The following is a 12,261-nucleotide window of genomic DNA, read 5'->3' as shown; positions in this document are numbered from 1 at the left end:
TCGATAAAGTAATATTGGCAATAGCATCCATGTGACCGAGAGATGATTTTGGTAGGACAGTAGTTTACATTCAGCAGGATAATACCAGAACTCATATTACTCTTGAAGATGAAGAATTAAAAATGCTTGCTCCCAGTATGACATTGACATTCGGCTAATGAACCGACCATCAAATTCTCCATACTTCAATATTTTGGACCTTGAGTTTTTTTTAGCTCTATCTAGTCTTTGCAGCATCAGAATAACATAAAGACCATAGATAAGCTTATTGAAGCAGTAGAAAAGGAATTTGAGAAATATGAAGCAATAAAGGTTCATCAATTTTTTTTGACACTGCAATCTTGCGTGGTGGAGGCCATGAAATGCAGAGGTTCTGATGGATATAAAATCCCACACATGAACAAAGATGCACCGGAAAGAGAAGGTCAACTACCTCAGCAAATTTCTTGTGATCCTACTCTCGTGCATGATGTTCTTGATTATTTGCAAGCATCAACCTAGCAACAGTACTATTGCTAAGAAGTTACTCCTAGTATCATGAATTAGTCGCACCATATGTACTCATGTTTATTTGCATTATTACTCGTGTTATGAAAATTCAATGTAATAAAGTATCGGAAACTTACATGACCACAATGCCTTTGCCTCGCACGCCCCCGGAGCTCCAGCACGACAGCACACTCTTCTTCTCCCCTTGCTGCTCCGTAGCCCCCTGCTCCCACCTCTTTCTCTGATGCATCAAGTTGGTCCTCCTCAGGGTTGTGGTGGTTGAATCAATCTCCGATCTAGCTTGGATCGAGGTCCCCAACACCAGATTAAGCTCCCCTCCGGTCAGATCGAGATTCCACTCCACCAAATCCAACGAATCGAGCTCCTCAAGGTTGTGGTGGCCGGATCTTATCGCGATCATAGCCTATCTTCCTTGACCTCGGGTGGCGCCACCGGGACCTGCGGGATGCCTACCGTTGGGGTCGATTTGGCAACTGCTGGAGTCGATTTGAGCATCGTCGGGGTCAATTTGACCGTACTGGTTTAGGTGGTTCACATCACCGGGGTATGGGTGAGGTGTGTGGAGGGGATGGAAGAGGGGCAATGGGGCATATCAACGTTGAGAGGTGATCGTCGCATCGTAGGAGAAGAGCAAGTAGAGAAGTGAGTCCATGTGCTACGAGGGGACGAATCAAGTAGGAGTATTGGTTTGACCGTACATGAAGTAAGGCTATGTTTTGATCTCAACCCTGGGAGGTAGCGTTGAGGTAGAGTAGATATTCCAGTACTAGTTTAGGCGGTGTTGCTCTCGGCTGCAGACACGTGAGCATCGCCACTTTGTTAGTGCAGGAAAGCCAAGTACCGTGTCATTGATTTGTTAGCATTGCTACTTTGCCAGCGCAGGAGAGCCAAGTAACGTGTCGTTGATTCGGTAGCATCAACATTGCATTGTAGAAAATTATGTTCTACTGTAGCATTACTGTTGGTAGAGAGCTAGTAGTATTTATGATAAGATAAGGACATAACAGGAAATACTATAAAAAAATTACCTCGGTATTATAGAATGCCATATATTCTCAAAAAACATTATAAGACCATATCTAACTACATTCCCTTTATTTCATTCCCTTCCGTATTTTCATTCTTTTTATTTTCTTTCGTATCTAACAACTTCCCTTCGAAGATAATCGTGAAGGGAAGGAGAGAGAATTCATTCTTGAAAGAAATGACCTTGAAAATTCTTTCGTGACGAAAACCGTAAAGGAAAACTATTGAAACGCTGAAAAAAAAAAAGAAAAATCTATCGTAAAAAAAATTTAGATCTTGAAGAGAAATCCTTAGAGATAGTCTGAGTGTAAAACGTTGTATATTTCCGAACGGAGGGACTAGGAGACTTCCCCTTGCCGCTCCCCATCTTATCCCCGCCGCGCTCCACCTGCGCCCCACACGCAACGGAACTCCTCCCCAATTCCACCACTTCACCCGTCTTCACTCCCTCGCCGAAGCCACCGTTCGTTCCCCTCCCTACCGGCCGCTGTGGCGCTCCGGTCCGACTGCTCCCCGCACTCCACCCCGGCGTCGGGCTGGGCTCACGACCTCCCCGTAGCATAGAACCCCCAACTCGTCCAATGGCGCCGCAGCTGCAGGGGTGCTACTGGGTCTCCTCCTGGCCGCGGCTCCAGCAGCTGCCCCCGTGGCCGCGCTCCTCCGACTCACAGCGGCGGCAGGTGCTTCGTCTGTTGCCGCCTCGCCGTCCTTGCGCCGGCGCGGTCCGGGTGGTCGTGGACGCCGGCCCGGCGCTGGCCCAGGACCACGCGGCGCATGGGATGGGGATCCGGTACCCCATGAAAGAGGAGGTAGGCGGGGAGGAGGACCTGGACGAGAGGGAGCGGCTGAGGCGGTTGCGGATCTCGAAGGCGAACAAGGGCAACACGCCATGGAACAAGGGCAGGAAGCACAGCCCAGGTATGGTTGTGCTCTCCTTAGTTTCTTTTTGGTAATTACTTGTGGAATATTAGTTTCGAAATAAATAGTTGTGGAATATATTTGACTGAACATGGAATAGAAGAACAAAACGGCAGAATTTGGTGGGTATCGCAGATAAATTTGAGGGAATGCTATGATAATATTCAAAACTGAGACCATAGTCGGAAGGGATAGGGTAGGAACCAAATGAAATAAATGGTCTGGTAGGTAATAGCTTGCTACAACACTTTGAGGCGACGGTAATGTCTTATTTAGTTGAATTCCATGTGCAGAGACGCTTCAGCGGATACGCGAGAGAACCAGGATTGCAATGCAGGACCCCAAGGTGAAGTCATGTAAGAATTATCGTTATTTTTATGTGGTCTGGTGTATTTACTCTTTGGTCTTGGTAATTGCATTATGTTAGCTGTGTACTTGAGCTCACTGCTTCATAACCTTAGGATTGTTGATAACAACAATTCAACAGCAGCAACAACAAAGCCTTTTAGTGCCGGGGGTGGGTACCTCTGCATGATCAACAATAGATAGGAGCATGGCTCACCCACGCCACCGCTCTCTAGCGGGTTTCCATGCTAAGTTTGAGTCAGTCAGGCACTTCAGGTTTTTAGTGGCCTCTAAAGAGGTGGGGTTTATGGTCTATGATCTACGTAGAGTGAATGCTGAAAGCTTTGATGCCTACTTTCATCTTTGGCGTGATGAGGGTCCGAACCGGAGAAGAGAGGAGAAGCTTCAGTTGGCTGAGGAAGAGAGGCAATGGACCAGTGTTTCTTATTCGAAAAAGAAGAGGAAGCCCAATTCCCTTCCTCCCAAAAGAGTTTCCTTTGCCAAGAGGTTGATCCTCCCCTCCCCTTCAAAGAAATCGGTTCCCCCTGATCTTCATGCTTTCATCAAGATCGGTGCTATCACTTGCCCTATTCTTGCTCAGGGGAGTTCTTGCCTTGGTTCTTAGTCCCTTGTGGGCCAACGTTCGCCCAACTCAAAGGTCATTTTTTTCAAATTTCTACACCTTGACTTGCCATGGTTCTTTGGAAACCTCCCCTAGCTCTGGCCTTGTTATGCCCTCCCTAGGGGGTAGCTTGCGGCGAAGTCGCTGGTCTCTCTCGTCGACAAGGTGGGGGGTTGCAGGCACCGTGATGTCTAATCGCACATGACCTCCATCCCTGTCCGACTCAGCGTCTACGAGTTGTTGGCTGCTTGGCCCGAGGCCTTCCTTGGAGGTCCTAGGGAATGAACAAGCCATCAAGTGCTCCTTTGCAGAGATGAGCGGTTTTGTGGCCAGTTTACCGCGGGTTTCTCCTGCTCCTTTGGTAAGAGACTGTGTGGAACAAATCAGATGTAGGACCTGATTTGGCTATGGTCATATTGAGAGGGTCTGTTTCAGAAATTGGCAAAACAAACGGCTCAAATGGGTTCATAGAGGACTTCTTTCCCGTACGGTCATTGATCAAGGCCGTTTCTCAACCTGTGTCGCTTCGCCTGCCTCCTACCCTCTCCCTCTTCTTGTTCAAAGAGAGAAAACCTCATCCCCCACTTCTTTGGAACCTCCCTCACCAATTTCGGCAAACCTCCTTTGTGCCTCCCATCCACTATCCCTTGCGCTGCCATTGTTCCTGGGAGAAGGCCTATGGCAAAACTTTGTCTTGGACCCTTTGCGGTTCATTCCTCCATAGATGGTGGTAGAAGAAAGCGGTGAGGAGAGGCTGGCTTGGGCTTCGGTTTCTTTTGCTGGTAACCCTCTTAAGAAACATGAAGAATGGATGCTCGCTATGGCTCTTGATAATGATATCGATGCTGACGACTATAATGTGTTTATGCATCAAATCCGTCACTATCTTGTTGATGAGAGGCATATGCATGTTCAATTCTGTTGTCCTCATCCTCATGGAGTTGGTCTCTTTCAAATGCGGGATGTCTTCCAGCGGGATCGTGCTATTAGTTAGATTCTTCATGTCATTGACTGCTTCAGAATAAAATTTGTCAAGCATGATGTTGCTAGAAACTTGAATTTTCGTGATCAAGCTTGTGTGTTGTTTGGGAAGTTGATCCACTGGCATTCAAATACTAGAAACAGGGCTTACGTGCCGGCGAAGTGTCTTTTTGATGATGTAGACGGTGTGCCTAGAAGCTTGGTGATTCAGCAGGGCTTCGAGTGGGGAGGATTGGCAGATCATGGACTGTGCCGGTGTACGTGCTCAATAATGAGTTTGCTGATCTTCAGCCACAGGATGAAGATGAACTACTTCTTGGGAATGGAAATCCGCATCCTTTTCACAACCCTGTTGCCCCAGGGGACGATCAGAATGCGGGGATGCAAGTTGCCCAACAATGGCAGCCTGCTTAGGGCGACACGACATGGGATGTTCAAGTACAGTAGGCTGGGCAAGGCAATGGGGGCCATAACTGGGTGCCAAACCCAGTGGTCATCCAGACCCTCCAAGCTCCCCAGCTTCCAGTTGCCCAACACTACCATTCCCTTAGCTCTGGTGCAGAAGATAATGAGATCGACTCTTCGTTGTCTTCAGTGAATCAAGTTCCACAGCACGTAGGTGGCGCTGACAGAGACATCATGGTTCTTCAGCGTGATCTTGGTGTCCCCCCTCTCCCGACGAAGTCAACCAGATGGACTATCTGGTGGACCCCCATTTGCTTTGCAGAAACTGTGTCCCTGGTGCAGTCTAACTTGCTCACCAGCTTCCAGGGCAAATTGGAAAGTCTGCAGTCTCGTCCGGTTATCTCCTTGCCGGCAGGAATGTTCCCTCTTTCTGTGGATGCTACCTTTTTGAGAGCTGAAGCTGTCGACTCCTACCAGCAAGAGCAGTCTTCGGGTGGACATGAACCTCTGCTTCTCCTCACTTGGTACAAGGAGGATCAACAGAACAACAGATAGAAGCTTGTGAATGTGCCTTCTAAAATGGATGTCAATGCTGCTACCAGACTGGAAGTAAACAGGAATATCACTAAGACCTATGTCAGGAAGAAGCACATCTCACAGCCCAAGCAAATCCTTGCTGATAGCCTTAGCTGCAAGATTGCTAAAAAAAGGAAGATGACTGCTCCCTTTGTGGCTAAGAACCTTAGAAGGAGCTAGAGAAACACCACGAATTTGATGGGCTACAAGGCTACCATGAAGTCTGCTAGTGGTATGGCCACCAAAAGAACCTCAAGGGTGGACAAGAACCTTGACAGCCTTGTCATAATTGTGTGTAATGTTCCTCTGCTCAATGAATTTCCTGGACTTTCCAAATTTCCTTCTCAAGATGATGTTGACTCTTCTCTTAATCACATTCTGGCAATATTTGTTTCTGCCATCCAGAAGGTTGATGCTACTCTACCGAAGTCTAGTCGGGAGCCTCCGGTACCTCGTCCACACCTGGTCAGACCTGGTCTACTCAGTAGGCTACGTCAGCTGCTTCATGGAGGCGTCACGTGAAGAGCACCTCGTTGCCGTCAAGCGCATATTGCGTTATGTTGTAGGGACAAGAACATGGGTTGTTCTCTACGCGGCCGGGAAGAAGAGCACATGACTATGTCTACTGGGCTACAATGACAGTGACATGGCCGGCAACATCAATGATAGGAAGAGCACCTCCGGGATGATCTTGCTCGATGGCAACCCCATCACCTGGCAATCGTCCAAACAGAAGGTGGTGGCCATGTCGTCCTGTGAGGCTGAATATATCTCCGCGACCTCCACGGCGAGGGCGTTTGGCTGACGCGGCTGTTGAGTGACATGCTCAGCTCAGAGTCCAGTGCGCCGGTCCTGAAGGTGGACAACAAGTTCACAATCTCTTTGGTAAAAAAATCCAGTACATCATGACCGAAGCAAGCACATCGACACACGTGCAGATTAAGGCCTGATCAACGCTGAGTTCATCTGCAAGGAGCAAGCACATCGACACACGTGCAGATTAAGGCCTGATCAACGCTGAGTTCATCTGCAAGGAGCAACTCGGGGACATCTTCACCAAGCCTCTCGGCCGCATCATCCATGAACTTTGTTCTAAGATCGGTCTTCATCAAATTCAATAAGTGCATCGAAGGAGAATGTTATAAATCTTGTGTGTTTATTTCCTGTAACAGCCACCAATAAAGTGCCTTTTATTCGCTGTTAAGGCCATTTGGGCCATTAAGAGGTTGTGTTTTTGCTGTTACAAGAGAATAGACAAGAGAAAAGCTGCAGCGTTGCAACACAAAAAAATACAGCTTGTGTTCTCACGTGTGTTCGAGGTTGATTCCAACAGTGATCGCCAGCCGCACCACAAGGGCAGGGATAGGAGAAGGGACTGATCTTGCTTGCTTAATAATGTCTGATTCACTTGGGTACTGTAGCCACATCAACTGATTATAAATCTTTGAACAATGATGGTTTATAGCTTGTTAAAGTGGTTTTAGTGTCCATCTGTCTGGTCAGTTTGAGAAACGTGCTTAATCTACTGTTCTGAAAGTTTGAAACGGATGACATCATTCATGAATGTCATGTGTTTTATTATTCATAATGCATCAGTTGCTATGGAAATTTAGTAGGTGTGTATATGTGAAGATGTATGATTTATTATATTTATAAATTATTGAATATTTCAATTATCATTTTTTTTAAAAAATAGTATGGTTCATTTCCATGTGGGGTCTCAAACATTGATGCTTATATGGCTATTTTGATGCCAATAACTCTTAGTTCCTCTTTAACTAGGGTGCCCTTCATAGAGCAATACACAAAAACCAAAAGTATTGCTTCGCTTCTCATGCTTTTTTAAAAATCATGAATGATCGATTTTTTTGCATGAACATAAGGGACCATGTCATTTATGTGGCTTAAAATTTCTGGGTAAAATAACATGTTTACATCCATTGATTTGTTAATTTCATTGTGCAGGTTAAGAAAAAGCTGATGAATCTGGGGCATGCACAGAGGTATGTCACCATTTACTTGTCTTTTTGATATAGTAAAATGAAAATAACTACCTATGGTCTATGTGGAGGAGTTGATGTGAAATTTTCTTGTACAAATTTTTGAGGAATCACTATCCTCTGCTTATTATAATATCCTGGCCTATGGTTTTGTTTTCTGAGTGCTAGAATGCATATCAATTTTGGAACAATATCAACCAAGTTAATCCTCTTATTGGAAGTAAGAAAAAGTGCAAGTATTATTATAGGCAAAGCAACAGCAAAAAAACAAGTCATGATGTAATCAAAATAAAATAAAGACCATGCACAGCAAGATCCATGATAAGACCTCACCTTCTCAAGTTGTACCTGTGCATCACAGCCGGCCTGGGCTTTAGCAACCTGTTAGGGGGTGCCGTGATCACCTCTTGTAATCACGGCAGAGAGCAGAACAGAGGGAGAGAGAGAATAGCCGAGAGGGTAGGGAGAGGAGGAAGGAAGGGAATCTGATCTCTTTATTCATCTGTTCGGCCACAGGTCGACTCCTAGGGAGGATCCCAGCCGTCCTACAAGAGTGCTATGCAAACCTTTTACCTCAAACTTTATCTCTAATTTAAATCTAACTCTTATCTCTAATTATCTCTTTATTCAAACTAACCTATTCTATCTCTTCTCTCTAGCCGAACTGAGTCAAAGACCAAACCGACTGGATCACCAACTAACTGGACCTAAACCGATTCTGGATTCCTTGCTGCGCCACTAGGCACCTTTGTTGCGCTGGCTATAGTGTGCCGGTCATAACAATCCACGACATCTTTTTTCTGTTCACCTCTTCACAAAAATCTTTCTTAATGTGACAATGATTGTAAGTTTGTTTTTATGGGCTAGAATGCAGACAAGTGGATACAAATGACTTCATTTTAGTTTGAGTTGTTTTTGTTTGTTCATTTGATGAGTTGGTGAGCCTAAAATTCAATGATCAATTGTACATGGTCTCAAGTTAAACATACCTTCATTTTCTTCTTTCCATTGTGTTTCTTTGTTTGCACTAATATGCAATGTAACTTTGTTCGACCTCTATGTTCAGCTGTAGATGAGATAGCTCTGTTGGCAGTTGCTAACTTGTGTGTATTATGTTTGTAGTCTTACAGTGTTAATGCTTTACAATAGTAATAAATGTTTTACAATACCTCGTCTGATGATTCCTAAAACTACTACTCATCCCTACTGATTTGTACTTGTACTTTATACAGTGAGGAGACACGAATAAAGATATCACAGGGAGTGAGGCGAGGTTGGAGTTTGCGTCTACAGAAATTAATGGTGCAGGATGGCTGCTTTGTGGAGTGGCGGGACATGATAGCTGATGCGGCTAGAAAGGGCTTTGCTGGTGGAGTTGCCCTCCAGTGGAATTCATATAAAATCTTGACTGAGCAAATGCGGCTGGAGTGGTTAGATAATCTTCAGAAAAAAAGATCAATGCTGAGGCCAAGAGGTAATAGACGAGCACCAAAAACTCCTGAACAGAGGAGAAAAATTGCGGAAGCCATTGCTGCGAAGTGGTTAGATCAAGTAAGAGCATCTACATATCTCTTTTCATTTTGTTTTTGATTTTGTTTCAATGCCATATGGAGCTCCTTATTTCGCATCCTCTTGTGCTGGCAATAGATGCTTTGATGGTACTGCCTAACTTTTTAGTATTCTCTCCCTATAGGAATATCGTGAACGTGTTTGCAGTGGAATTGCTAGCTACCATCATGGAACATCTACTGGGACTAGAGCACCAAGAAAGCCAAGACCTGCCAGAGAACCAGGTGTAAAGAGAGAAACAGTGAAAAAGAAACCTATGCAAGCCAGAGCTGTTGGATTAGAGGATGCTCATGGAAAAGCTGCAACAGTTAAGAGAAAGAAAAGCACAACTCCTTACAAAGATCCAATGGCAGGTGAAAAATTAGAGATGATAACAAAGATTCGAGCTCAAAGGGCAGCACTGGAAATAGAAAAGAAAGAAGCTATTAAAAGGGCCAGGTATGCATGTTTATTCCATACTGAAAGATGCATAGATTATGTGAGGTATATCTACAACTTCTTTAGTTTTGGTATGAAAATAAAATCTTCCTATAGCTTCAGTTCATCTCTGTGCACTTGTACATGTCCTTTTAATTGCTCGATAAAACCTAATCAATGCCCACTGCTAAGTTTTTTTGTGGGAAGTATTGCTATATTCCACTTCAATGATGTGTGTTTTAGTTGCTAAGTTTTTTTGTGGGAAGTATTGCTATATTCCACTTCAATGATGTGTGTTTTAGTTGCTCTTCTCAAACTGAATTATGTGCTATAATTAACTGCTGCTTAAATTCTTTACCGTTAGGTCACTAATTGCAGAAGCCGATAAGGCTGCAGATGCTCTTGAAATTGCTGCAGCAACAAGCCCTTTTGCTCAAGCATCACTTATAGAAGCTAGAAAGCTTGTTACAGAGGCAAGAGTGTCACTTGAATGTGTTGATAATGAAGAGCCTGCAGAAAATGTTTCTGAACATACATCGGATGACTCAGCTGTATTGGACTTGCACGACCATGGCTTGAAGAATCAAAATCAAAGCGATGTGATGAAGCAAGAGAATAAACCTGTGAATGGCATGAAATTTCCTCCAAGCAATGTTAATGGCATCGGTTTCCATTTTGATGTATCCGCACTCAGTGAAACAGAACAATTATATCAGAGAATAGAAAATTTTATGGAAAGAGCTTTTTTTCTACCTTCAGCTTCGTCAACACTTAAACATGTGAATGGAGATTTTGGAATAATAGATTTCCAAGTGAGTCAATCGATGGTCAATGAGACAGCAAAGCATGATCAAACTGCGGCTGAATCAACAGAAAATGGCCCTCCAGGGACACTGGAAGAAGACACTCCCTCATTTGCGCAGAAGGCTGAAAGAACAGAAAGTTGTCCTCCAGAGAGACTGGAAGAAGACGCAACTTGGTCTGCAGAAAAGGCCAAGATGAGGTGGGTACGTGGAAGGCTGGTTAAAAATAGAAAATGATGTGGCGTATTATGAAATCTAGTAGTACTTGACTGTATCTGCCCAAGATACCATTCTAAGGCATTTGGGTTTTGCTAGTTTCAGTTTAGCGACCATTTTGTAAGCCATGATATGCACGATTGAGGGAATGCAACCTGCTTACTGGTTGGAACCAAGCATAACCCAATTTGGTTTGGAAGGGATTACTCATCATCACGAGACACATTCATGGTTGGTGCATTCTACCATGAAAGGTACGTTGGATCACGTTTAGCACAGCCTGTTCTCGTCAGAGGTGAGATATGTAATTAGTAGCTGGGAGCTTAGATCTTTTCTCCTCGTGATGTAGTCAGCTCTAGGAACATGTTATTCTAATATCGTGATTCCAAGAATGTATGTCTTGAATTACAATATTCTGTAGCCATTACTGTAATATCGTGTTAGCTGGTGGCCTTCGCATTCTGATTGAGTCGAGTGTACCTGTACGGATACATAGTCGGTTTCAGCATGCATCTGGTGTGTCATTTGAAAGATTGGGAAGTCTACTTTCACATATATCAAACGGTACGTCTTTTGGGCTTCCGAGTAGGGAGTTCTGAACTTCTGGTTGGGCTTTTTTTTTTTTTTTGAGTTTTAGCTTCAAGAATTCTTGAGCTGATTATTCAGAAATTCATGGAGCTTTAGCTGGAGCTGGTTATCTTTTAACCCTATAAATTTTTGGAGCTACAGCTGTGGGTAGATCGAAGGTTATACATCTTGATCTTATTTTGAATTAAAAATAGATATTTAAACTATTTTATTTTATTTTATAAACTTTAAATTTTATATGTATCTTGAAGCTAGAGCTCTATCAAATAAGAAAATTGGAAGGTATCTCGGTGAAGCATGAGGAGATGCAGCCACTTAATAGTCTGTTTAGCTTCCACTTGAATGGCCGTAAATCCGGGATTTGGTTTAAATTTGAATGAAATATAAAATATTATGTAGCAATCTCATTCTTCCAAACAGAGACAGATAAAAAAAAAGAAAAATATTGAACAATAGCAGAGGCGAAGAATGTCAACCAAATCCACGTTCTCTTGAATCACAGGGTGTCAGTTCCTCATAGGGGTAGCATAGCATCCGAGAATATTAAGATTGATATGCTGGGATTTGAAATGATGCTCATTTCACCAAGAAACTATTTTCCGGGAGAGCTAGTGCCTGATGCCCATACGGTTGCCCACTAGCATTGGAACCTTTGACTCAGCCGTGTGTGAGCAATGGCTCCCGCAATTTTTCTCCTCTGTTCAGGAGTTTTTGGTGCTCGTCTATTACCTCTTGGCCTCGGCATTGACATTTTTTTTTCTGAAGATTATCTAACCACTCCTGCCGTATTTGCTCAGTCAAGATTTTATATGAATTCCACTGGAGGGCAACTCCACCAGCAAAGCCCTTTCTAGCCGCATCAGCTATCATGTCCCGCCACTCCACAGGGCAGCCATTCTGCACCATTAATGTCTGTAGACGCAAACTCCAGCCTCGTTGGAGTCGTGAAAATTAAAAAAAGCCAACCTAAGCCCTATGAGTTGTGAAATTTTTTTAGGAAAAATATGATAGTGTAGATAGTACTATTATCTACCATCTCATAAAATAAAATTTCTTCTGCCCGAAAGGACAGCATTACATGCCATCTCAGTGTCACTTTCTCTCTCTTCCCTATCTTCTCTATTTTTTTTTTGCAGATATGTTTAGGTAATTTGTTCAGCCAAGCGCACCGTCCGACAGCCCCTTCTGGTAAGCACGGTCGACCCCTGCATTTCCTTTTCAGGAAACAAAAAGTTTATACTGTGATTTTCACCTGGAAAATTTTACCAAAAAAATTCTTTTATAC

General features: G+C 43.9%; 1 protein-coding gene across 1 annotated transcript; it reads left to right on the top strand.

Moving 5' to 3' along the window:
• The first annotated feature begins 1,873 nt into the window (after positions 1-1,873).
• Positions 1,874-10,857, top strand: LOC133906975 (uncharacterized). Its single transcript, XM_062348946.1, has 6 exons — positions 1,874-2,454; positions 2,748-2,800; positions 7,349-7,386; positions 8,616-8,934; positions 9,077-9,390; positions 9,734-10,857. The coding sequence occupies exons 1-6, from the start codon at positions 2,118-2,120 to the stop codon at positions 10,407-10,409; spliced, it is 1,737 nt and encodes a 578-aa protein (XP_062204930.1). The 5' UTR covers positions 1,874-2,117; the 3' UTR covers positions 10,410-10,857.
• Positions 10,858-12,261: the final 1,404 nt, after the last annotated feature.

This window comes from Phragmites australis, chromosome 24, assembly GCF_958298935.1.
Source record: "Phragmites australis chromosome 24, lpPhrAust1.1, whole genome shotgun sequence".
In the NCBI taxonomy this organism is placed as follows: Eukaryota; Viridiplantae; Streptophyta; class Magnoliopsida; order Poales; family Poaceae; genus Phragmites; species Phragmites australis.
The sequence above is the reverse complement of the archived record's forward strand: the minus strand, read 5'-3'. Positions and strand labels throughout refer to the sequence as shown.